Genomic DNA, 27,922 nt, shown 5'->3' on the forward strand with positions numbered 1-27,922 from the left:
AGACAAAGCGCCGGATGTACCAGTTCAAGTAGTTGCAAACCCGCCCGCAAAAAGAGGAGAGGAGCGTGTTCGTCACCACTTATTTACCAGGGGACGTGTCTTGCATCCTGCTTCTTTTAGTTTCAAGTCTTTTGTTGCGGCTGAAACTCCAGAGATGTGACCGAAAAGATCCAGCCGACAGCAGTCGTCGAGCCCGGCCACGGATGGAAACAAACAGCTGGGTACGTAAAGAGGAATAAGGGGTAACGGGAAGCTGGTTTCCAGGAGGGAGACATGAGTGGAGGCTCTGTGGTTTGTTTTGTTCACAGCTGCAATTCAAGTGATGCTAGACAGCAGGCCTCCGTCTGTCCGACTGTCCTGGAAGTAAACAGCGTCTTTTAGGTTCAGTAAAGCTTTTATCATGAAAAAGTCCTGACATCTTTGAAGGGGGTGCGAGGTTTACAGACTTCCTGTAGGTCTTTTAGAGATCTTATTTTCTTTTCTTTTCTTTTTTTTTTTTTTTCTTTATTTGGACTTTGGCAAATTGATGCGTAGTTTCAGTTCAGTTTCTTTAATAGATTGTTCGGGGTTTTTCTGTCAGGTTTGTACATGAAATCTTTGCCCCTTCCTTGTTTGCAAAATAAATCAGACTCAGCTATACTGGATGGAGGATGTGTAAACAGTCATTTTCAAGTGTTCTCACAGATACTCAGCTGGATTTAGTTCAGCACTTTGACTGGGCTATTCTATCGAGTAGGCTCTTGCCCTAACTGAAAGTACGTTTGGTGGAAGGGAAATCTCCAGCTTCCCTATTGTTGCTTATGAAAGGAATAGTGTTTTTTCTTAAAGGCCAAAAATGTAACGTTTTATTGTCATCTGGCCTTCTTTTATTTTGTCCCCAACATGGCTTGTCACTTTCTTTTTCAGCAATGCCTTTCTTCTTGCCACTCTTCCTTCAGGCCAGGATTTGTGGAATTCGCAACAAATACTTGTAGTATCAACAGGTTTTTACATCTGAGTTGGACATCTCTCCTCCAAAGGCTATCCTTGCCTTTAAACATCTGCAGAGCTTAATCTGTAATGTGCCTGCTGTATCTTTTGGCCGTCAGATGTTATTTGCTCACTAATAAACCTCTGAGACCTTCACAGAACGGCTGTAAAACACATCAACTCTATTAATTATATGATTTTGGAGGGACATAAAGGGTACGAAATACAAACATGCCACACTCATTCTATTTTTATCCACGAAATAGATAAGTAAAATACACATATCATTTTCTTTACAATTATGGGCTAACTTGTGCCAAAATCCAGATGAAGTAAATAGAAATTTGTTTTTATAACATGACAAATTGTGGAAAAGTTCAAAAATTACTATTGCAGGGCCCATCCCTACTATTTAAATGTCTATCTATCAAATTATTTTTTTAAAAACTTAGAAATCAAATATTCCTCAGTAATTGTCCAGGTATTATTCTGAAACTGAGGGGAAAAGCATCCATAGTAAATAACATGCATCTAGTTCATAGCTGTTGTAGATGTTAGAGCATCCAGAACAGGTTGGTATACTCTGTAAATGACATAGGGTGTGCTGTTTGCTAATGCTGAACCCTAATCCCAATGCAAACAAATGTTTAAGAAGAACAAAGACCCGTTGCTGAACCTTGGATTATGTTGAATCAGAAAAATGAAAGAACTAACCTCAGATTATCCGGAGGCTTTTATCTATCAGCTAGCCTTGACTTCAGATATGTCAGCCTCTGTTATTTAAGGAGAAATACACCAAAATCGTCTTTTGATTCAACCTTTTCCCAATGGCTGTTTATTTTCAGCTTCTCCTGATAATAAGCACGAGAAGCTGTGTATTATCACCAGTTTTAATAAGTCAGTCTCAGAACTGCACAGATAAACCCAACTGATCTTGTGACCACACTGGCTTCACTTCTCAGAAATCCTCTTTCAGTTCTGCTTTACGTCCAGTAAGCCTGGTTTGCCAAAGATAGAACTCACATCCTTTACTTAGTGCTCAATGGATTAATATGGTTTAATTCTGTCAACAGAACTTCACCTACTGCCTTTGACCTGAAACATTTGAAACCCAAACAGTGAGTTGGGGCGAGGAATTGGTTAATAATCATGATGACAGTTTCTCTTCGTGGAGTTTGACAGCATTCTTTCTGCTCAGCCAAACTCACAACAATGAAAAAGTCAGAGGAACTTGGTGAAGATCTAAAAAGGAACATTTTACATTAACACAAGCTGGGGAAAGTTTGATGGAGCCATTTCTGTGATGATCAGTTCATCCAATTGAACATAAGGGTTACAGTTAGGAAAAGTCTCCTGTTCTGGAATTGACCCCTTCAGCTTGACTAAAATATTTCAACTAACCAAAATGGAGAATTCAAATTCTTTGTGGACAAAATGTTAATGGTCAGATGACACTAAAATTGACTGATTTGGCAGTGGCCCCCCTTTGGAAGAAGACAAGGTGAGGCCTTAAACCTAAGGACACTTTACCAATTCTCAAGCAAGGTGGTGGAAGCTTCATGCTGTGGGACTGTTTCACTACTAGTTGCATTGCCTCTAGCTCATGGAATATTAAAGAAGGAATACCTCAAATAAACTGCTAAATGGGGAAAAAAACAAAAAAAAAACTGTGTTATGTGTGTAACTGGACAACATATGCTAACATACACCCAAACTTATTCAGTTCTGAGATAAAACCTTTATGGACTTTGTTTAAAAGCTGAGCCAATGCCAAGAAACCTGCCAATGAAATTGAACTTTACCATTTCAACCAAAATGAGCGGTCAAGCATCCAGCCAGAATTATGTCAGAATGTTAGCTATTGCTACATAGCATGAAGTAGGGGTGCAAATTTCTAGGAGATATTTGACCTTATACTTACAGGGATGTATACATGTTTGTTTAAATATATATTCTTAACCACATGGAAAAATCTCTAATTTAATCAAGTTTTTTTAAAATAGACCTCAAGACATTGTAAATCAAGTTAACTTCAATGCTGTGTTATTTTAGGTTTTAAAATACTACAGGGCTAGTATTTTTACAGTAAAGCATTTTATTGACGGATCCAAAATATTCCAAAGTTTAAACATTAAGCTGTGCTGCGAATTGGGGCTGCGACGTTTAAGCCCTCCTTTCCTGTGATCATCACAAACAAGAATTCTCCTTATGTCATCTGTAAATAAAGCAGATGGCATAAGTGAAGGTTAGCAGGTTTGGCCTGTTGCACGGCTGCAGAGAGTTCTGACCTAGATGAGCTTTGGACTTGAAGAAGAAAATGTCATTTGTTCTGCAGCCAAGATGGCAACTAAAGGCATTTGATTCTCATCATATGATATGACTGAAAGAGCTGCTGCTATTCTGTTCATACTGTCACCGCTGCAGGGAAAAAAAACAAAACAAAACAAAAAAGACTGCAACCATTTCCCACGTGAGAAACAGATGTTTCTGTAAAACGTGAGAAAACGGGAAAAATTAATAAAACTGATGGAATAATTTGAATATAGAAGGGTATTGGAGCTTCTGGGGAAAAAATGAATTCTGACAGTTTTCACAGAATTCTGAAGTTAATCTCAGAATTCAAACTTTGACCTTAGATTTCTAAGAATTCAGAATGTAATCTAAGGATTTAGACTTTAATTCCAGAATTATTTTGTTAAATTACCCTAATCCTCAATTTTATTAGACGGACAGTAGACAGGGGCATCTCAAAAACTTAGAATATTATGAAGTAAAACTCATTTTACAGAGATTGCAAAAAAAAAAAACATCAATTTTCTCTGAAAATGTGATTAGTATGCAAGATTGATTAAAAATAATTCAATACAAAATGTTATACTATAAAGTATGTATCACAGTACAGAATATGCATTCGATGCTTGATCAAGCCTACTTTAAAAATGAGATCTCATGTTTTAAGGTGGAGGACCTGTATCAAGATGGTTTCCTTGCTTGCTTTTTGTCTCTTTACTGTAGCTCAAACCTGTTTGCCTACATTGTTTTTATTCTAGGAACTGTCTTCCTCTGTTGGATGCAGAAATAAACGAAAACACCTTTTGTTCTAGACGAGGTCATGCTGTCATTGTGCTGAAACAAGGGAAGAAGAAAAGGGGAAATGCATCGTGATGCGGATTGTATCACATCGCAATTGAGGCATAACTTGTTATAACTTTGTGTTGTCTTTCTTTGTGAATATTCTCTGTAGGTGACAATGTTTGTCAGTTATTTAACACGCAACCTTGATTTAGACCAGGTCATTCAAAATATCGGAGAGGATTTTAAACAGATTTATTTGTTCTACGTCCGCAGAAGCACGTCATTGAGAGAGTTGAGGAAGAAGCCGGAGTTCCACGCGGGAGTGGGAGCCCGGCCGCAGCTCGGGCTGCGTAGATGGAGCGCTTCCACTGGGTGCGACATCGCTGTCGGCAGCTTCTGGCCGTAGACTCGGAGCGAGGCTGGTACTCTCCGCCTGATGGCCTTCTGAGCAAAAGCTCCCCTCACAGGGTCAGCGGCAGGAGGAGGACAGTGTTGGCCCGCCACGGCCCCCACCAGCAGGAATATGAAGCCTTGTCCCAGAAGTACAAGGGCAACGGCATCCGCACGACGAAATACACTCTGTTGACGTTTATCCCTATGAACCTGTTCCAGCAGTTCCACAGGTCAGTAATTCAAGATATTGATATTGAAAAAAAAGTGGAACCATGTTTTCTCCGATGCTAATATTATCAAGATTTATTGATAATATTCTAAAATGAAATTACTCTATGTATAAAAGGTTTGTGCTAACTGTTGACTGCACAAGCTTGCTCGTACCGTTGTTTTGGCGTACAATTTCCATTTAACAAATACAGAACACAGGAAGTTGTAAAGGTAGCATAAAACATGTAATTTGATAAAGCAGTTACTGTAAATGAAGGAAAAACGGCAAAACAATTTATGATCTAGATGAGATAAGCTTGGAAGCTGCACTGGAAGGTCTGTCTGAACTACTTGGGTAAGAACTTATTCTGGGATCTGAACAGATAATTAGCTGTGTCAGAAAGTTAGAAATCCAACCTTGGATTTGATTTCTGAATTGAGATCCTCACCTTATCTCTGAGGTGAATTCAGTCATCCCATGGAAAATCTTTTTTTTTTTTAATCCGTATAATATTCTTTCTGTTATGATCCACATCTTATGACCGTACTTGCGGGTTAAAATGTAGACTAAACAGAAATTTCAGAACATTTTGTCTCAGATCCTTCTTTATCAAGACAGATCAGAGAAATGTTATCCAGCAATCCATCTCCTGTCCCATCATGCCAACAATCAGGATTAAGACACCAAAATACTTAGTTCTCCACACAGCCATTCCAGAACCAACGTAGAAGAAGCATTACACACTTGACTTAAGGAGACTTTAAGTTATGTACAAACCCACAGTTAACCCTTAAAAAGCTAGGTGACTGCTTAAAGAAGGAGACTTAGGAAGGGAAACGTATCTCCAGTCTGACCTGAGAATGCCTTGTGAACCGGCAGGAGGAGCTGGAGTGTCACTGCAGCTCAGGATGACCCGAACTCCTTCCTAGAAACTGAAAGTTTCACAGATCTGTGTTCTTAAGGTAAACTTGGACTTTGTCAGAAAGGGGAAAAAGTGTTTGTGAACAGCATTTCCAAGTTCTCCCGCATATTCTCGGTTGGATTTGGGTCTGAACTTTCACTAGGCACAGGAAAATGCTTTGATCTCTTGAATGTTGAAGAGTGTTGTCTTGAAAGATGAACCTCTGCCCCAGTCTTATGTCTTTTAATCTCTTAAAATCTTACTTTCCAGGATTGCATTCCATTTAACTTCACTCATCTTCCCAGTTTTGAATGTAGGCCAAAAATGCAGTTATGAACACCTTCCTGTGTGATCATGTCCCGGAAGGTTTGTGGTTGTATCATACCATGTCTGTTTTCAGAAGATGGCTCTGGAAGAAGAAAGCTTGTAATATTGTTTTTAACCTAACTATGCTTCAAACCTCTCCACCACTGTCTCTCCATTGTGTGCTATGTTCCTAGGTCTTTGAGATCCTGATTGTTAAATAATGATCTCTAACAAAGCTCTGAGGCCTTCACAGACTGTTGGATTTATACTGTGATTAAATTACACACAGTTGGACTGCATTTACTAATTAGGTGACTTCCTAAGGGAATTTGCTGTACTGGGTTTTGTTGAGGGCATCAGAGTAATGATTTCATTGAGATGCACACCACACTTTTCAGATTTGTTTTTGTAAAGTACATTTCTGTCATTTAGTTCTAATATTTTTTTTTTCTATTTGATAACGTTGTGATGTTAACAACAATTTGTGGTTGTAATGGGTAAAATGGCTTGCAGTTTTCCCACAATAACATTTATCATATGATACGACTCAGCTGTCACAGCCCTACAAATCCAAATACTGCTCTTGAAAACATGGATTTGTAAAAAGGTTCTTCAGGACAACAAACCATAGGGTTTAGTGAATTTGTATCATTAATTTGTATCATTAAACTGCATACACTAGCTGTATTTAATTATATTTTCAAAATTATCAATATTTATTGATACTCCCATTGAATAAACAGCCGAGAAAAGAGCATAAATAACAATCGATAACACAGACAATTTTACGGTTTTCTATAAATTGGAATTTGTTGTGACAATGATAAATCAAAATTCTTACCATGACAAGAAATTGATCATGATAAACAAATGTTCTCCTTGATGGTCCCACTGACTACACAATCCTTGAAGATGACGCGTTCCTTTGGTCTCCACAGGGCGGCCAACCTTTACTTCCTGTTCCTGGCGTTGCTTAACTGGGTTCCGGTGGTGGAGGCCTTTGAGAAGGAGATCACAATGATCCCTCTGCTGGTGGTTCTCACGGTCATCGCCATCAAAGATGCACTGGAGGACTACAGACGGTACTTGTTCGACAAGAAGGTCAACAACAACTTGGTGCGCGTGTTCTGCGGGTGAGTTTACCCAAACTCAAATCTTCCATTTCCCTCCATCCAAAGCATTTGCAGTTTAGAAATGCTGCAGATGAATGAGCCTGTGTTATTTCAAGCAGAAGTTTAAAGTAACATGGTTTAAATGAAAGTGAGACGACTGAATTAAAACATGAGCCGAAATTGAAATTAGTTTGTTTCATTTTGATATTCAACAGAGCAAATAAAATAAAATAAAATGGTGGTTCAAACAAATCTACAACAGGAACTTTAAGATCTTAGGTGATTGTTTGCTGTCTGACAATGTTTGGGGAACATGCACACATACTTTGTGCATGTGATTAATGAAATGGCTGAATATATGCACTTGAAAAGATCAACTTTTCACACTTTTCAAGTGCATATGCTCTGTTAGGACCATATGGAGCAATCAAATCCCTGATGTTTTATGGAACTTTATGGTTAATGACTTCATATGTAAGAAAGAGAATTTTAAATTATTTTCTCAAATGAAAAAGAAGCCAATAAAGAGAAGCTGAAACTAGAGTAATTTAATCTCTCCTTTTACGGTATTATTTTTAACTTCCTGCTCGCATATGTATGCAACACTACTTGAAATAGTTTATCTGGATCTGAATTTTACAGAGATTAAAAAAGGAAGTTCTGGAAACTCACCAAGTTCAATGTCATAAGATCAAGGTTCCTTACTTTAATACTGAAAGACATGTTAATGCCATCTAGAGTTTTTTTCTTTTTTTCAGATACTGCCGTGTCTGAATTTAGCAGCAAAAAATGTAAAATCATCCAGGGTTTTATGCCACCAAGAAGATAAGCCTGGTTTTATATTGCAAATTTAATTACAGTTCTTGATAATATTTGCTAAATTTGGTGTGACGAACCTTTTATTGTACTGATGTATTACTTTTTGAGGTGAAATACAGGAAAAATACAGGATGCACCTGCAGCACTCTTGGAAGTAGTTTGTCATATTTGCCTGAAGTTTCACCCATTTTATAAAATAAGAAAAGTTTTTTGGTTGTATTCTTACTGTGTGTGCATTTTTCTGCTCCAGAGATATTAGAATTTAATCAAAGATTATGGATTGGTTTATGTGGTTGACAAAGGCTGTAGCTTCATTACTTTAGGTCTGGACAACATATCCCACAATTTCACAGCTCAGTGCTGAGAGATGTTTCTAATGGTCTGTAGGATTAAGCCAGAAAAGCACTTAAGCAGTCTGTGAGAGCTTGCTTATGGTTTCAATTAGTTTTAAGTAGTTTTCACCACAACATGCAGTTTGCACTGTAATCTACCACCTTGTTACAATAAATGAAACTGCTCTTGGCTGAATGGGCAGTATGGCTAATCCAGTTTGCTAATAGAGTTTGCAGTCTCACCATGTATAATTTTATATGAGAAAAAGTCTAGAAAAACTAATATTGCTGGTATGAAATGGTGGAGCTTGAGTTGCTTTAAATCTGATTTAATAATTATATTTATTTATTTTTTTCTGCAAATTGATTTCAATATAACTTCTGTTTGCTTGAGGTAAGGTACCAAATGGCCAGGTATGTCCTGGGACTCAGCACATACATTATACTTGCCACAGCACATGAAATTGTTGATCATTTTTTTCTGACAACTTTTAAGAAGAACTCGACACTATAAGTGCTATCACTGGAAATTCAAGTGACGTCAAAGTAACTTTTTTTACAACCTCTGTGCATGCATTTTGAACAATCTAATCTTTTTAATGAGAGAGTGCAATTTGGGTATCAGCATGATTTCCCTGGACTCCTAATTTAAGGTAATGTTGCAATATCTGTTGTGCATTGAGGGTGTCTACAAAAATGCTTTTATTCTCTCTGGACTGCTTTTCTTGAGAAGTTCTCTTGGTGGGGGTGAAAAGTGGACTCAAGGAAGGTTAGGGTAAGGATTCAAGGAAGTAGGAAAGGATCCAGATGGGCAAGATCTGGATCTTGCTTGTTCAGTTTTAAAGAAAGAAAAGACTTACAAAGTGGTCCTTAAGCATACCTTTATCCCCATCTAAGCTCCCGGAAGTTAGTTTTCCTTTTTATCTCTATGTTGATCAGGAAGTCACAGTTGATCTACAGCTTTGTATTTAATGAAAGCCATTTCTGTAGATCTGCATCTCTGATCTTTGATACGTTTCTTCAAAGTAATTGGAAGCACGTGGCCTTTTCAGCTGCTTGACACTCCCTGTTTGTTACGTTTGGTTGCGTTATCCACCAGTCTTCGGAGGTGGCTGTAAAAGTTGAACCTTGGTCTTGCTCTGTGGAGGAGTGGCATCGAAGCGCGTCATTCATGCCAGTAACTCTTCCAATCCAACCTTTTCCCGGTGTTTCTGTGCTTCAGCAGGATGTGGTGGACAGACCAAAATAATCTGATCCGGATAAAGGAAGAACAAATTCTAGATGACAACTACTCCTTTGATAGAACATTGAGAACAAGAGGGTAGGATTTCAGAATCACAGACCTCTAGGTTGGATTTTACTGCCGCAGTAGACCAATGTATAGCTTGGAGCGGCCGACTGGGACATACAAGGAACACCTGAAGAAGAGGAGGACCGTAGTACCTTCTTTCACTGAAGATGAGGAGCTGAAGCAACTTCTAAAGTTATACCAAAGCAACAGGATCCGGACCACAAAGTATTCCTTCCTGTCCTTCCTTCCCAAGAATCTGTTTGAGCAGCTCCATCGGTTTGCCAATGTTTACTTTATCTTCCTTGCTGCCTTAAACTTTATCCCGATTGTGGAGGCCTTTCAGCCAGAGGTTTCACTGATTCCCATTGTACTGGTGCTGTCGGTCACAGCCATTAAGGACATCTTTGAGGACCACCGCAGGTTTAAATCGGATCGCTTAATCAACAATTTCCTCTGTCAAGTCTACTGCAGGTTTGTCCTCTTTCAAACTTTAACAGATTTCCTGGAATTGGAAGTAAGAATCTCCCCCCTTTTACTTACCAAAACTTCTCTCCAAAAGTTAAAGACTAACTCTTCTGGCTTGAAAAGTTCTAGAAGGTAATGACAAAAAATGTATGTTTCTTAGCACAGTTAGTGCTATAAACGTGGTTTATTTTTTAACAAAGATAGCCAACAGTCCTCCACTAACCTAGAGAACAAAGGTACTAAAACTAGTTTGATCTTTTAGAGAGTCCAAATAAGCTGAGCTTGAATTTAAATGTATACAGGATGTTGATGTCTTTGATGCCAATTGAATTTGTTCTAGAAATGAAAGTATTGAAAACTAAAACTTTTTCAGCTGTTTTAGTTTTGACTCTTCTACGAAGAACAAATATACCAGAAAATAAAAGGTAAGACCGTAAGGGAACTTCTACTTAGCTATTTGTAGTACGGTCTAAAATTAATCAGACAAACAAAACAGGAAACCTTAACACTGAGTTATGAAATCTTTAGAGAAATAGATGGACCTGGACTCATTCAGTAGCAAAGTCATGCATAAATTTTTCTACTCATGATTGAAGTGTGAGCTCCTAATTTATAAAAGAATTATAGAAATAAATGACTGCTTGGAATAAAAAATGGAATAAACTATTGAATAAAAATGGAAAGTACCACAGCTATTGAGCACTTTCAAATGTATTTAGGTCCTAAGACAGTATGACTTTATTTGACCTTAAAAGTAAAATACAATTCATTTCATCCTTTTTTTTTTTTTTATAAATACACACAGCAGGACTTTGTTTTGTAAGTTGCAAGCTTTATGTTGTTTCACTGATAAAACCGGGTGTCACCAGCATCAACGTGGAAGTGAATATTAAATTTGCTGATAAGAGCAAAGTGGGAGCATGCAGAGAGAAATGTTTTCCAGGCCTTGAACTCTGAGGATCCACATAATTACCTTTTAAGCAAGAGGGAAACTCTGTGTCAAAGCAGAAAATAAAACTATCTTAAAATATTTGTTCAATGCAGTAAACAAGCCGTATTCATTGTGGACCGTCTTGATAAAGCCCCAAATGAATGGGGCTTGACCTGAGACCTATTTCTCCAGTATGTCATGGTAAATAAGTAGTTCAGCTGGATGGTGAAGTTCTGGATTTACTGGTCTTTCTGCGTTCCGACTCTCACCTGTGGTCATAAGGACTGAAAGAACAAGATCCCAGATCCAAGACCCTGAAAGTAACTTAATCTGTGGACTGCCTGGACAGTTTAGGGAATAGATGAAAAACTCCATCGTCTGGGGAATATGCAGAGTAAACCAACTGCTTATCCACATTAAAATTAGTTGTAGAAGTTGGTTCATCTGACTTTTAGACCAAAGATAACTTTAGAGTTTTTGTAAGGCACATTCTGCTGGGACTCAGTGGAAGAACAGAACTATGCTGCCAAATATATTCCCTCAACCATTTAGATGCTTGAATTGAAATGTTTCAATCACTTCCATTGAAACAGGTGTATGAATCCAGTGACATGGCTTTTTCTAAGAACATTTGTAAAAGAATGCATTGTGCATTAAGTGATTACTTTCTGTAGTCAATAGCTACAGACCTCCTGACTATACAGCACTAAAATACATTCTCTGCAGTGACAGAGCCTTCTCAGTTTGACAATACGATGGACATTTCTAGCTTTGGGTTAACAATGCAGCTTGGATCCATTTTTAATGTATTGACATGTATTTTTTCAACGTGCTTAGAAGTATCTTATAGTTGCATGCTTTTAATGTTTTGAGAACTGTTTTGGAATGGTCCCTTCCTCTTCTTCCTCTTCTTAAGGATATTTATAAGCAAGTTTAGTGGGGAAGAACTTGAATAGGATGCTCAGGGTGTTGGCTTCAGATTTATAGGACTTCTTTAGAATTAAGTGGAGTGGAGACTGGAAAATACTTTTTTTTTTTTTGTCCAACATCAGTGTCTGACCTTACTAATGCATTCCTGTAAATGCACTCCTAAATCTTATGTTTCTTAGTAGAGTTAAAGCTGTTGTAGTAGTGTGTGAGGTAAACAATTTCAGTTCATCCATAAAGTGGAGGTGAAACTATTGATCATAGTCATTCATTGATCAGTGTTTAGTATGTTTATTGGTCTTGCAGTAAACAAGAACATCCAGGTCAGTGTATTTAAAGTGTCATAAACAGGCATAACATGAGCAAACATGCACTTTGAACATACTTACAGTCTGTCCTTCGGTTGCAATGCATATGGCCGGCATGTCAAAGAAGACCTGGAAGTTTATTATCCTTACAAGATGTCTGAAGAAATCCGGGGAATGTCCAGTCAGAGCTGGACTTCCATCAGTCTGTTTTTCTAAATGTTGTTTTTGTGTTCAGTGACAGATATGTCATTGATTATTAACAAGAAGTTATCGCTGAATAACTTTGAACATCTTATCTCCACACTAAATGGTATCTGTGCGATAACAGTCTATCATCCGGCTGTGCTATTGCCTGGAAACTGTGTCAGAGAGCAAGTATAAAAATGCTCATTGATAGACAGCAACAAATTCCTTAATAAATTGTCATTACCCAGCTTATCCAGTGTGATGTTTTATAACTCTTGTTTAGTTCCTAATGTACATCTAGACTGTGATGTACATGTATAGAGTTAAGCTTACGGGCGTGGTTGGTTGTATTCATAACATTATATGGAAAACAAACAGATAAAATCAGGATGATAACCTCATTCAGCTGATGGTGATGATATGTTCTTGTTTTGTTAGTCACAGGAATTGTGCACTTTCCAGTCATGAGTTCAATATGAACTTCTCTGTGTATCAAACCATTCTAGAATAAAATGTGAGTTCATCCATTGAACAGCTGAAACTCGTCCAAGCAAAATGGGCAACGAAAATAAAATAAAGCAAAATCAACAACAAGACACAATGTGTTCCAATGTGTCATAAAATCATTGTACAGAAGTGAATGTCAGAAAATTTCAATCGACTGAAGCAACGCTGGGAAGAAGAATAGGCAGAGACAGCCAAAATACCCCATAACAATGGGTTAGGCTTTAAAGGCAACAGAAAAATTAGCTATTGAGTATCTGCTTTTGTGTTTTAGGTTAGTTTTGTGAAGTTGTGACAAAGGGCAATATGTCTTGTTGTTGTTCTGAGGTTGTATTATCATAGATATTTTTCTTCTGTTGGATGAGAGCATTTCTTTTCTGATATTTTAAAATGAGAATAAACATGTCACACATTTCTTAAATGTCTTTTTTTCTTTGTTTTACCACAGCAAGCAGAAGTCCTACATTGACCGGTGCTGGAGTGAAGTGCGAGTCGGAGACTTTGTCCGTTTGTCTTGTAATGAAATCATCCCAGCTGACCTGCTGCTGCTGTACTCCTCTGACCCCCGTGGGGTCTGTTACATTGAAACTGCAAACCTGGATGGAGAGACCAACCTGAAACAAAGGCAGGTTGTGTCAGACAGTTCTCTAGAGGTAACAACCTATTTTAACTTAATCTCTTATAGATGACTTTACTTTGAGGGGTTGTTGGTGGCAGGTTGGTTTTTAATAGTCCAAAAACTGTTAAAAGGAAATTCTTCCTTAATGAAAGTGACCAGAGAAGATAATTATTTTGGCTATACAGGGATGATAAGCTGAAAGTTCTGAGTTAGTTTGCTCAGAAAACCAAAAACATAAATTGAATGGCACTTCTGACATCAGGGAACAGAAATTAAAGTTGGTAGACATTACAAGATCTTTAATTGTGGTTAAGTCTGAAAGCTGTGGCTTTTTTGTAGTCAGCCTCTCTTCTGGACTAAATACATTGTACAACCACCTTTTATTGCAGTTACAGCTGCAAGTCTTACTTTGTGTCTTGACATCTTTAAATATGCAGCAAATACATTTTTGGTCCTTTTATTTTTTGGCAAAATACCTCAGTCTCAGTTGGATTGCACATAAAGCATCTATAAAAACACATAGGTATTTCAGTTGGATTAAGGTCTGGTTGTATGCTTAGGTTTGCATGTTTTGCTGGAAGGTGGACTTCTGTCGCAGTTTCAAGTCTTGTGCTGCTTTCAGGATTGCCCTCTATTTTGCTCCATACATCTTCTCCTTAACTCAGTCTGATTTCCTAGTCCTTGCTGGTGAAAAGCATTCCCGTAGCACTGTGCTGTCACCACTATGCCTCATGAGGATGTCGCATTCAGGGTAATTTGCGATGCAAATTCTCCGCCACACATGCCATTATAAGACTAACAGGTCAGACAGGAATGCTTGCGGGAGACGGTGTTTCAGCAGAAATGTGATAGCAGTGATACATTCCTGTTTATTTTTTTTATTTTTTAATCTTAAGTACAGTTCATTTCTCAGTCATCTTCTGTTGCTGTTAGTTTCTCTACATGACGTGAGGTTTTTACAACATTATTTTTAACACATGGGGGTTTTCCTTCATTTTCACTTTTATCTGTGTCACAATAAATGGTATTTTAATTGCAAGCAACACTAATTTATTTGTATTTTTCAGCAACAGGCAATTCAAAGTGCTTTGCATAATAACATAAAGCAACAAACGGAAAACATTGCATCGCACTGCCACAATAAAGACATTAAAAAAAGGACTACAGACTATAATTATTAATGCTCCTGTTGTTATAAATTGGAGGCAGCCCAAATTAAAGGAGTTTTTAGCCACGATTTAAAAGAACTTATCGTTTCAGCATCTTTGCAGCTTTCTGCAAGCTTATTCCAGATTGGTGGAGCATAAAAACTCAATACTGCTTCTCCATGTTTGGTTCTGAGTCTGGGGACACAGAATAGATTTGACACATTGATTTGTTCTGTGTATCTAGCCAACGGTTGAATATGTTCATAGTCACCTGGTGACATTGTAATAAAGACCTGCATATCATCTGCATAATTAAATGCTAGTTTTAGCAATTAGTCTCTCTCTCTTTTTTTTTATAAAAATAATTTGTTGTTGCTTTCATCCCTGTCATGCTGAGCCTTTGTGTATAGTTGATATAACTGTCACACGTTTTTGTTTTTTCCTGAAATTACTATTTCCATTCCTTATATGCAGGTTGATATATTTACAGCACATGAAAAATATCTGCACCCAGACTAAAACAATAAAACCTGAAATTTTAAAGGGATTTCAAGGAAACAGAATAAAGAAATTTATACAAATAGAAATTGCAATGTCTTTAGCAAAGGCATTTTCAATGGGAGTCGGGGTCACTTGAAATCATGTAGAGCCAAAAACTGTATTTCTAGAGTAAAGCAACAGTTTATGTGACAGTTCATGTGACCCATATGTGGTTGGTTTACAGTAAACATGGGCTCCTAGATTAGACTACTTTCTATACAGGCGGTTGAATTTTTTTTTTTTTTGCTACTACAGGGCTAAATTTAAAAAAGTAAAACCGAAAGCCAAACTGTGGGACATGTTCTCAGTTTGCTGGATTTTTTTTTTTTTTGATCTTATATAATATCAGAAACTAACTTTGGGATTTTATTAACTGTAAGACAGTCAGCATAAGAACATGCAGCAAAGAAGAAACTAATATTGTTGCAATTATTTGTATTTTCTTAGATAAGCTGATGGTTATCTAAGAAAACCATCAGCTTTTCTTAGATAGCTGATCTATCTAAGATCAGCTATCTAATCTTAGCTGATGTGCAAACACCAGAGGTGTTTGCACAAAGGTTCTTTGCAAACACCATCTAGTGGTCATTGGGGGTGTTGCTCTCAAAGGCTTGCTCTCTTCCCACACAGGAAGATTATATACAACCTACTAACGTAAACTTCAATTTGTATTTTTACTAACATTATTTTAGTCAGTAATAAACATTTGGATTGGATAAATTTTAAATTCTTACATATCAGGTCTCAGATTGAAACTGCCTCTCAATCACTTTGTGTTTTATTTTCTGCTTCTGCGGGTCAGACATGAACTATAGCAACCTCTGATGTGCTTATCTTATAGGGCTCAGACTTCACACCGGAAAGCTTCCACAGTCGCATCGAGTGTGAGAACCCCAACAATGACCTCAATAGGTTCAAAGGTTACATGTGGGTCTGATTTTTATTTTTTATTTTGGAGGGTTTGGAAGGGATCTGACAGGTACTGTAAACTTTATCATCGTGTCTATGTGTTTTATTTTGCTTACAGCGAGCAATCGAGTGAGGCTCGGGTGGGCCTTCACAGCAGCAACCTTCTTCTGAGGAGCTGCACCATCCGCAACACTGAGACGGTGGTCGGCATCGTGGTTTACGCTGGTGAGACCACCGCATCCCTAAAAACAGCCTCTTTAACTTGTTCCCATTTAGTGACTTTGAAATACTTTTTTGTGACTTCCTACAGCCATGAATCGGAATGAATGTAGTTTTCCCAGCTTCTGACAACATGATTACGTGCTACACTCTACCTGCTCTGTGGACTGTAAAGCATTACTGTTTGTTCTGAGAAATTCTTGACTAAATACTTACTCCACTATGACTAAAGAGGTTAAACCAAAGAATGGCTCCTGCAACTCTGAATGCAGTGTACAGTCTAAACACGACAGAGGTCACTCAGTCATGTCCTCTTTGCTGTAACCAGGCTGTTTTCAGGTCTGCTACAGATGCCTGAATACAGAAAACCTTGTGTTGGTTGGATTTTCTGTCTCAAGTTATCAATGTCTTAAATCATCGTGGAAGAATGCAGCTTATTCTTTTCACCAGTGTTGCTCATGGCGGTAAAACACTCCTTTCTTCAGGTCCTGCAAGTCTTTTAAACAGAACTTTTACAGAGCCAGTACAACAAACTGATACTGCAGATGACTCAGTTTGGACCAAGTTTCCACTGTCAGACATATTCCTCTGGAGTAGTGTATGGTCAACACATTGATTGCATGGTGCCCTGGTCATGTGGTTCTAAAAACCAAGACCACATCATCAACCCACCATTGCTTAGCACCTGGTATCAGGTGTGTGGTTAACTCCAAGTATAATGCTGCGCATTATATACAGGCATTTTTACTTTGATCTCATCTGTCTAAAGGACATTGTTCCATAAGTCTCAGGGTTCATTCCAGTGCAGCCAAAGGACTTTTTGTCACTATCCTGACATATTAATTCAAAAATACCCTTGCCTTCCTGCTTAACATTCAGAATTGCAGAGAACCAAATTGTCTGCTTTCTCTTTGTGTGACTCAGGTCATGAGACCAAGGCCATGATGAACAACAGCGGGCCGAGGTACAAGCGCAGCCAGCTAGAAAAGCGTCTGAACACAGACGTCCTATGGTGTGTTGCCCTCCTCATCGTCATGTGTCTGACTGCAGCTGTAGGTGCGTAGCAACACGCAAAACACAACACACACTGAGAACAGTGGGTTCTGATTTCAGATTAACTGATATTAGTTTCTTCAGCTATTGTCCTTTAGTGTGACGAGCTGCTCTGTGTTTTCTTTTTGCATTTTCAGGTCATGGCCTCTGGACGAAGAACTTTAGACATTCAGTGTTTCAGGTCGATGGGGAGATCTCTCCAGCCTTGGCTGGGTTCTACGTGTTCTGGACTATGATCATCGTACTCCAGGTGCGCCCAGAATGTTTATTTTAACTATCATCAACCCGTTTCAGGATAATCAGATACGCATTAGAACATTTTAAACGGTTCTAATTAAACTTAATGAATGCTATTCTTTTTCAGATCAAAATATTTTACACATATTTGGCACCAATAAATGAATAAAAACTGCTGCCAGTTTAAGTTTTTAAAGGTCAGACTTCTATTAGAAAAGTTAATAACTGAGTACATGCTGAATGTCTGGGGGTGTTTTTGATAGACTGCTCTTTATTGCATTGTGCAAGGGAGATAACGATGCGGCTGCTCTGATTGTTATTGGAAATAATCTTCTGAGAACTCTGCCAAAAGGTAACCAGAGGTACAATCTTGGACCTAAACAAAGGGAGGAGTGTCAGAGCAGTTATTGATCTTCTGACAGAGCAGTGTTTGGTAGCAGAAGGACCATCTCTGTTCCCTTGCAGTTTGGCTGACAGTCATGGAAATTGTGATTGTCAAGTCTTAATGATTTGTTTTAACCACCTGGGGAAGGCTTGTGACTGCACAAAACACTCTTTTTAGGTAGTTCTTGGAGAAGAGTAAGTGCTGGCATTGCTTTTACAGGCTCTCTTGATCCATGTATGGCAATAAGTGTATTTATTTTATTTTATTTTATTTTATTTTTTCCAGTGATGGTTGAACAAAGTCTGAAGGTAGAGTTGTGAATATGGTACCTTTTTAGAAACTTCATGGTTTCATCAGCTTTTTGTAGAGGATGTGGAGTTCTTTGGCTTCTTCTGCTTTGGCCCCTGAATCATCTCACACCTGAGATTACATTGAAGAATACAGGAGAACAGTTACCTCTTCTCAGTCTGAGGAAATAGTTTTTAACTGAACTGGGGACTCATGTACAACGTGGAAGCAGAATCCCTCCATTTTTCGATTGATTTTGGTCTTGGACCAATAAACCAAATCTATCAATTACAGTCAACTGTAATTACAATTACATGAACTGTGTTCATTAAAGACTCAAAACTGCTTTGGATAGCCACATGATGTCAGGTTAGAAAAATCATTTTTCCTTTAACATTCATCATGTTTTTCTGTCCAACAGGTGCTGATTCCCATTTCCCTTTATGTGTCCATTGAGATCGTGAAGCTGGGTCAAATCTACTTCATCCATAATGACTTGGACTTTTACAACGAACAGTTAGACTCCAGAATTCAGTGCCGGGCCCTCAATATTACAGAGGACCTGGGTCAGATCCAGTACTTGTTCTCGGACAAGACGGGAACACTGACAGAAAACAAGATGGTGTTCCGTCGATGCAGCATTTTCGGGGTGGAATATCCTCACGTGGAAAACGGTGAGATCTCTGGAATGTCTTTGCCACCTGTTGGTGAAAGATTGTTACTGCAGTGAGAAATGCAGTTGTGCTAGAAAAGCTGTCTGTTTTGCTGACCTTTGTTTCTGTGTCTCAGCTCGGAGGCTGGAGGTGTACGAGGCAGAACAGAACGAGGCAGCCGGACACACTGTGACTCTGAAGTCAGCCTGCAGTGGGAAATCTCTGAGTTGTCGCTCCCTGAGCTGCAACCGTAGCTCTGTGTCTCTGCACACGCTCACTGCCGAGTCACCTGAGGAGGAGGACCAGCTGTCCAATCATGCTGCGGCGAGGACCGGTGCCTTCTGCAGCCGCATGGTCAGACTCTTGATCGTACCATTCTGAGTTCATGATGTTTCCCAGCTCAGACGGGAGGATTTCATCTCTGGGTTCCTGTCATATGCTGATTTATTTCACAATGAGATCCTACACACTACAACCCAAATGTTTTGAAGCAACATTGAATTGCTGTACCAGGAAGGATAAGCTTCACTGTTATCCTTGGAAACAAAATAGACATAATTAATATATAATTATCCTTAACATATGCTTGGATTGTTTTTTCTTAAACTTTACTTTTTCATAATAAAGTTATTTGGCTTTAACAGCAGAATGTCTTGTATACAATGATCAAATTGTGGTTTCCTCTTGCACTTTTGTTCTGACCCTAATAATCTAAACTATAAAATTAAGTCATTCATTCAATAATTATCAAAAGCATCAAGATGTAAATAAAGGTAAATTGATTAAATCAGTGCAGATCCATGAAAAAAAAAACAAAATCAGAATTCTCCATTTACGGTTGCGAAACTGCTTCTTCTTCCTTAATAAGCATTGAACTGTCATGGTAACCATCATGGTTACTGTGTTGGTAATTATCAATCATGTAGTTATTCATTAACCTGAAAAGTTTAGTAAGAAGTCTTTCTGGGCTGAAGAATGTAAAGGGCTGTAAAAAAAATATTAACAGGAAATTTCAAAATAAAGCTCACAAATAGCCTTCAAAAACAAAGATGAGATGTGCTGGAGGTATGGTGGATTAGTTGATGTTTATTCGTATTAACATCTGTAAGAATTAGTTTCAGGTGTGTTGTTAGAATATTGAAATATTACAAAACTTCTGAAATGTCCTTTTCAAGTGTCAATTTCTTTTATATATATTTTCTTAATTTCAATTGCAAAGCAATAGATTTGCTACTTGGATGACACAAGATGCTAACGTAGCCCCTGCTGGGTTTTTGCTCAGGCGAAAGACGTGGTCCCGGACCCTGAGTTGGTGAGGAAACTGAACAGTCTTTGCTCCTCCACTCTGCGACTCAGAGACAGCTCCACTGAGAGCCTGTCCAGCCTGGAGCTCACCTACATCACCGACTTCTTTCTGGCTCTGGCCATTTGTAACAGCGTGGTGGTGTCCTCACCTAGCCAGCCCCGCCATGTAGTGAGTAGAAACTGTCCTGATTAAAGGTTTGGATCTTTTAAGAGTAATGACTAAATATTCTGTATTCCTTACAGGTTCCAGAAGCCCAAACACCTCTGAAGTCTCTGGAGGAAATTAAGTTGATGTTTCAACGCCTCAACTTCTATTCATTCTCCACTCCCCAAATCAAAGGCAGCCCTCGCAGTTTCACCAGCAAGTTGTTCAATCGTGGGAAGACTGGCTCCTTCAACTTCAGCACCCCTCCCAGCAACAGCATTGATGGGTCTAATCTGGCTCTGGACACCAGCCAAGAAACTTACACACTGAAGAGTAAAGTGGACTTTCCCGATAGATGGGACGGGGAGGATTCTGCAGCGAGGCGGAGCTCGGAGGATCTGGAGAACTTAAGGGACTTAAAAGGAGATTGTGACGGGGCCAAGCAGAACGTGGGCCTTGACAGAGACTTTCAGTCAGACGAGGACAGTGATGATGAGCTGCTGTACGAGGCGGAGAGTCCTGACGAGGCGGCTCTGGTCCACGCAGCCCGGGCGTACCACTGCACCCTGAGGGGCCGCTCGGCCGAGAGCCTGCTAGTGGAACTGCCAGGACTCGGCTCTCTGGTTGTGCAGCTGCTCCACATCCTGCCCTTTGACTCCAACAGGAAGAGGATGTCTGTGGTGGTCCGCCACCCCCTGACAGGACAGGTGGTGGTGTACACTAAGGGAGCAGACTCTGTCATCATGGACTTGGCTGAAAAACAGAGAGGTAGATAAAGACTGAAGAGACGGCCGAGAAAGATTCTGGTTAGAGTTACTTTATGAGCCCCATAAGGACTGCCTGCAAATGATGTCCAGTACATGGACCTACTTTAAAGCAGACCGATGTTTCTGCTTTTACTCTTTTCACTAATTATCATAAAAACTGAAGCTTGGGTTTTAATCAGCTGTGAGACATAATTCTAATCTAAAACCCCTAGAAAAAAACATCACACTATTAAATATATATATAAGTTCCACTTTTGTAGCTGAATTCCAGAAACACATCAACTTTTCAGTTTCCTCTTCTTCTTTACTGTGTACACTTTTGTTTCCAGGTTCAGAACAGGCTCAGGAGATCTACAAGCACATGAGGCAGCAGACCCAAAAACACCTGGATATGTACGCCAGAGAAGGCCTCCGCACACTCTGCATCGCTAAAAAGGTGACGTCCTAATTGAAGGATAATGATTCTGTCTGATATCAGGTCTGTTGGTAAGACATGTGATGTTCTTTTATGACAGAAGAGGCTTCTGATAGCCATCCAAACGATGGCCCCTTTGCTAACTTTATCTTGTTTGCATAAACAGGTTCTGGAGGAAGACGAGTATGAAGTTTGGCTTAAGAGACAGTTGCTGGCAGAGAGCAGCATCGAGAACCAAGAGGAACTGATGCTAGAGTCGGCTGAGAGGCTGGAGAACGACCTCACTCTTCTGGGTAGGAGACCTGACATTTTGACCTAATCTGAAGCAAAGCTGCAGCAGAATGATGAGGGGAAATTTTCTCCTTGGTTATCATTGAGCTTATTAAACCTACTTACTCTGTAAAGACTTTGAACATTAATGTTCATATCTTGTAAAAAGTGATTGCTGCAAATAAACAAAGGGCTGCCAGTCTTTACAATTGTCAGGCTGGGATACATTGTGTCATCTTTCCTCATCAAAAGTTTTACGATATAATGACAAGTTTCGTTTGCGTCTTTGTCTGCTTGTGCAGTTGAATGCACAGCACCCACCATATGACCGGCTTTTGTCTGGTTTTTGAACGGCTTTGCAGAAGTGCGCACACAGATTGTTTTGATGTCCGTCATGGCTGCTTTCTGAAGAGCATGGCCTTGCGTGCAGAGAGTCAGCAGTTTCTGTCTTCTAAACCTGTGTGTGCGCAGGTTGCACGGGGATCGTGGACAGGCTGCAGGAGGATGTCCCGGAGACAATCGAAGCCCTGCAGGAGGCCGGCATCAAAGTGTGGGTTCTCACCGGAGACAAACAGGAGACGGCCGTCAACATCGCCAATGCCTGCAAACTCCTCCGCTCCAACGACCGACTGCTGACCGCCAACTGTGGAAGCAAGGTCTGGGACTAAACATCTCCTGCTTGGAAGCCCATTTCAGACGTTTAAACATCTACATCACTGTTCTTCTTCTTCTTTTTCCTTCAGGATGCATGTGCAGCCCTGCTTGAGGAGCTTTTAATAGAAGTCCGACGTGAAGAAGACGGGGAGGAGTCTTCCTTCCACAGCACCGGCAGCTTCATCCTGGTAATCGACGGCCGAACGCTGGAGTGGGCTCTGCAGGACGAGCTGAAGGCCAGCTTCCTGGAGCTGAGCTGCAAATGTAAGGCGGTCATCTGCTGCCGGTCCACGCCGCTCCAGAAGAGCAAGGTGGTCCAACTGATCCGGGACAAGATCGGTGTCATGACGCTGGCTGTGGGTAAGGACACAGATGGGGCAACAAAATATAACTATCAAAACAACAGGAGAAAATTCATCTCGAGATGTTTTTGTGTTTTAAGGTGACGGAGCGAATGATGTGAGCATGATTCAGGTAGCGGACGTCGGAATCGGGATATCTGGTCAGGAGGGGATGCAGGTGAGAGAACGACGGCCGTTCAGCTGCTGCAGCTTTAACAGACACACCATGGCGGCTCTGCCAAAGAGTCTTGAAGAAATGAAACATATTTCTATCCTTTGACTTCACTCCACAGGCTGTGATGTCCAGTGACTTCGCCATATCCAGATTCAAACACCTCAAGAAGCTGCTGCTGGTTCACGGCCACTGGTGTTACCACCGCCTTGCAAACATGATCCTGTACTTCATCTACAAAAATGTGGTAAGAGTTGCTCACCAGCTATGTGAAAAGTAGCTTCATTTCTTTTTAAATTAACAGTGTCCTCTGCCTACCTAATTATGACACCCTGTCACTGGCTTTTAAAAACTTATCCCAGAAGGGATTTGTAGATTTGAGTCCAAATGCCCCTGTGTTTGTGTGCAGATGTATGTGAATCTGCTGTTCTGGTATCAGTTCTTCTGCGGGTTCTCTGGGAGCGTCATGATCAACTCCTGGGTGCTCATCCTCTTCAATCTGGTCTTCACCTCAGTTCCTCCCCTCATCTACGGCATCCTCGACCGAGACATGCCTGCAGACACTCTGATGAAGCTCCCTCAGCTCTACGGAGCTGGGGGCACCACCAAGGTGATCCCATACATCTGAGAAACAGAGAGAGAACAGGAACAGGCAGTTTTAAGATTTGATATTTCTCATAAGCCTACGTGTTTTCCTCTCACTGAAAAACTCAGATTTTTTTAAATTTCAACCAACATAAGATGAAGTTTGATCTATCTACAGTAGATCAGGTTGTTCTTGTGGGAATAAGAATTGTTTGTGTCTCTATTGGTAGTTCCGAAGGTTTTTTTTTTTTGTAAAATAAAAGATTTTAAAACTTTTCTACCTTCATTGTGACACATTTTCTATAGAATTAAAATGAATAATAACCAAAAAGGCTACAATAACCTGGTTGCACAGCCTTAAACTAATACTTTGTTGAGGCCCCTTTTTTACTCAGTTTTAATATTTAGTCTTGCCAACAGATGAGCAACAAATCTTTAGATTGCTCTAATTGTGAGGACATTTCTTGTCCATGGCCTTGTTCAGACCATAGTAAACTTTAATTTTCTACTGTTGAGGCGATTCTATTATTGTTGTGGAGGAAAACTTAAAATACTAGTGACGCTGAAGAATAACATTTCTCCTCATTTTCAGCTTTCTTGCCAGCTTTCTTGAAAAAGAGACTCTAGATTTTAATAAAGTTTTTTATCTGGTTAAATAAAGATTATTATTGGTGTAGCCTGAATGTTTTGGGTCAAATTTGATTGATATTAGGAACCCCACAGCATGATGTTGCCAACACTATACTTCAGTGTTGGCATGTTGTTCGTCTCCTGATGTGTTTTTGAAACTGCAGTTCGGTAGTTATTCCTGGCTGAACCCCCTGCAAGATTTTTGGCATATTTTAGTTGTGCTTTGATGCTCTTTTTTTTTTTTTTTTTTTCCTAAGAAAAGGCTTGTTGCTACCTTTCTCCTTTGCATTGTCTAGACATGTGTGGAATGTATAAAATTGTTGGACACCCTGAAGCTCCTTCATTGTGGTTGCCAGTTTCCTGGCAGGTTCACAGATCATTTGCAATCTCATCTTTTCATCAGTTTTTTTTTAAACACTTTATTTTGGTATTTAAAATGTTCCAGTTTGTTCTCCAGCTATTGCTGGCCGTCTTCACTTTGCCTGATGTAATGGATTTGACTCATACCTTTGTATAAATCATTTTGTTTTGTAAACTTTCATCTTAAAATAAAGCTTAACATACAAATAGTCATATGCAAAGAAACTTATACTGGAGCTGTTCAACTTTCTATACTGTTAATCAGATTTCCTATAAGTGGATTTTAAATGAATCTTCAGTTAAATATTTCAATGACTAATTCAGTTATGCAACTAGAATATTGCAGGATTTCCTTCCTCTATTACTTTAGGTTTTTTGAGCTGTACTAGATCTGTGTCACACTAAAAGTGGAAAAGTTTGGTAATGATTTCTCATCCTCTCCTTTAACTTATGCAATGAAACCTGTAATTTTACAGCAGGGAAACATTTTAAAACCACTGTAAATGTGGAGAAAATCGTAACTTAATGGATTTATTATCCAGCTGTCACCTTTCTGTTTTTGTTCATTGTCAACTTTCTGTTTTAGTTGAAGTCATGTGACAGTGTTGACCCACTTAAGAATGAACTCTAGTGCACGTTGTTTGTTTTACATTGACAACAAAATAGACTAACAGATCAGATTTCCTACAGATCTACATTCCAGCCACGCTCTGGATCACCATCCTGGATGCCTTTTACCAAAGCGTTGTTTGCTTCTTTGTCCCTTATTTTGTAAGTTTTCTCTCTAAAACCTTTCATTGGTGAGTTCAACTCAGGTTGCTTCTCACACTTAGGGTTTTCTGGATTTTTTTTTTTTTTTTTTTTTTCCCCAGGCGCTGGCCGGATCAGATGTCGGAGTGCTGTCATTTGGCTCGCCGATCAACACCTCAGCTCTTCTCATCATCCTGCTGCATCAAGTCATTGAGAGCAACACCCTGGTGAGAGGCTCCACGATAAAAAAACCCAACTCCTCTCTGCTCTCCTCGGGGTCTGTGCAGGAATGTCTCTGCAGACTGTGGATTGAACCGTGTCCTCTTTGTGTGTTGCAGACGTGGATTCACGTGCTGGTGTTGCTGCTCAGTGCCGTCCTGTATTTTGTCTTCGTGCTGCTCTATAGTGCCTTCTGCGTGGTTTGCAGCCACCCCACCAACCTGTTCAGGGTCGAAACAGTCCAGATGTCCCAGCCTCTCTTCTACATCATCTGTGCTCTCACTACCTTCACCGCTTTGTTACCAAGGTACTGAGCTTCCAGATGTTTTGAACATCACCTCACGAGCTAATGAGCTACGGTACATGGTTCTACATCATCGTTCACATTATGAGCCAAAAACAAAGCAGCACAGTGATTAACAACCTGAGGAGTGACAGAGAGATCAAAGCAGGGTCAACAAAAATACATGTAACACTGCTGTTGCACAGAATTGTCTTTTACAGGTGTTTAATGGCCAAAACATGTAAGAAAAAAATAAATTTAACAACTTTACATGTATTAAAGACCATCGAGCTTTAGTGGAGCATTCCTTGCAGGAGGTTCAGTCATGATTTCAGCATTATGTGCTAACTGAAACAGTTGGGTAAATGTCATGTTTGGAGTTAGAAGGCAGGTATAAACATCCCACAGCTTACAGTGAGGGTGATTAAATAAAGATTTTGAACATGCTTTGGGAAATTTAACCGTATTAATCAGGAATAGCATTATAACCACCTGCCTAATAAAGTGTCGGTGCACTTTTTGCTCACAAAGCGGCCCTGACCCGTTTCTTAGCAACCCCCTGAATGCATGCTTTGGTATCAAGATGTTGGCACAAGATCTATTAGCTTCTGTAAGTTGTGAGAAAAAGAATCAGAAAACAAAAACACTGCAATGCATTCCATTTTCTGACACTTTTTAATCAAAACAAGCCTTTATATCTTCAAAAATCTGAACTGCAGTAGCTCTTCTTGAATCAGAATTAGTTTTGTGATTCTAATGTATTAAGTATGAGAATAGAAATGCTCTCATTTGCTCCTTAATATATTGTTCCCACTAACAGGGTCTATGATGAAGACAGTATGGGATTTGACTTTAATCTGTCAGGGGTCATAATCTTATGCCTGATTGGAGTAAATATGGATTTCATTGTGAGGACCTTCTTCTCATGTCCAGTCACATAATCTTGAAGATTAGGCCATTTTAAGTGTTGAGACAATAGTGCCACCTAGTGAGTCAAAGTTGTCATTTTATGGGGATTTAAAAATTTGCTTTTATCTTTTTTCTAAGGGAAATAATAAACTGTAGGAAAATATATATTTTTCCTTTATTCTACTTAGTAATAGATTAAAAACTCAAACATTGATTCATGTTTCATATTGCATACTTCTACATCTTTGATTTCCCACATCAGAGCTTGACTTTAACATTTTACCCATCATCTGTAAAGCATGAAGACTGTCTATGCAGGCTGCCTTGATCTGGAAAATAAATAGGAAATTTTGATTTGTGATTTGTAGTATGTGTAGAAAGAGTCAGAGAAAATTGATGCTGAGCCTCTCCGTTCTCCCTTTTCTCTTCTGCAGAATGTTGTTCCGGGCTTTGTTCAACAGCCTTCACTCCTCCGCGGCTCTGAGATCAGCTCAAAGGGATGAGGAGGCTGCAGAGCGGTACCGCAGAAGGATGCAGCGCTGGAACTTAAAGCACACTGGCCCCAGCAACCTGCCGGCCTGCGCAGATAATCCCGGACTGGAGCCCAGCGGGGACGAAGTGGTGTCCTGACCCCACTTCAGCAGACAGACGCAGAAGCTGACACTCTAACCAACGACTGAGATTTTTGGTGCAGTAAAGTGTTAATCTTGGCAAAACTCTACGGCTTCTTACAGCTCAAAGAGGACTGATTCTGCCACGAGCTGTGAAATCCAACCAGCGGCTGAAAACCAGCCTCAGGTTTCAGCTACGAGGGAACTGGAACTGGAAAGACTGGGATGCTAGTTGGATCGTGTTTACAGACATTCATCCACACAATGTAGGAATGTTACAACTGTTTACCTGCTTGGTTCGGGTAAATGAGTTCCTTTTGGAGTCTGCCATTTATTTATTCCTGTAAAAGATTCAGGTTTTATGAGAATCAAGGCTGAAGCTCAGCTGGACAAACAAGAATCCAGTTGAATGAACACAGTCTGAATTATCTACACTTAATTCAGAAATGAAGATTTTCAAAGACTGACTGCACCGTTCCGGTGTTTATAAGTGCCTCATCGCTACTTTATCGAGAAGAATAAAAGCAATAATGAATTAAAGTGAATTGTGCGACATTTCAGTGACCTTTCAGCATCTGAGCTCTTGACATTGTCTCTTCTTATGCCAGATTGAATGCAGTTTTATTTCATGTGATAATTCAGCTTTTGTACTGGACTTTGGTTCACTGATTAGTTTTAAACTGAAATAAAATTTTCACTCACTAAACTGCTCCAGTTTGGTCAAT

The 27,922-nt window shown here is 39.5% G+C and overlaps 1 protein-coding gene across 1 annotated transcript; it reads left to right on the forward strand.

The window, feature by feature from the left end:
* atp10d (ATPase phospholipid transporting 10D) lies at positions 1–27,903 on the forward strand. Its single transcript, XM_015000732.2, has 23 exons — positions 1–221; positions 4,318–4,667; positions 6,794–6,988; positions 13,179–13,383; positions 15,879–15,964; positions 16,065–16,171; positions 17,090–17,221; positions 17,356–17,468; positions 18,550–18,802; positions 18,918–19,135; positions 20,064–20,255; positions 20,330–20,999; positions 21,328–21,434; positions 21,580–21,706; positions 22,155–22,339; positions 22,427–22,697; positions 22,780–22,856; positions 22,972–23,097; positions 23,260–23,460; positions 25,116–25,196; positions 25,298–25,402; positions 25,514–25,701; positions 27,021–27,903. The coding sequence occupies exons 2-23, from the start codon at positions 4,399–4,401 to the stop codon at positions 27,214–27,216; spliced, it is 4,104 nt and encodes a 1,367-aa protein (XP_014856218.2). The 5' UTR covers positions 1–221; positions 4,318–4,398; the 3' UTR covers positions 27,217–27,903.
* The last annotated feature ends 19 nt before the right edge of the window (positions 27,904–27,922 follow it).

The sequence above is a fragment of the Poecilia mexicana genome, unplaced genomic scaffold (assembly GCF_051168715.1).
Source record: "Poecilia mexicana isolate PSO_F unplaced genomic scaffold, ASM5116871v1 scaffold_22, whole genome shotgun sequence".
Lineage (NCBI taxonomy): Eukaryota > Metazoa > Chordata > Actinopteri > Cyprinodontiformes > Poeciliidae > Poecilia > Poecilia mexicana.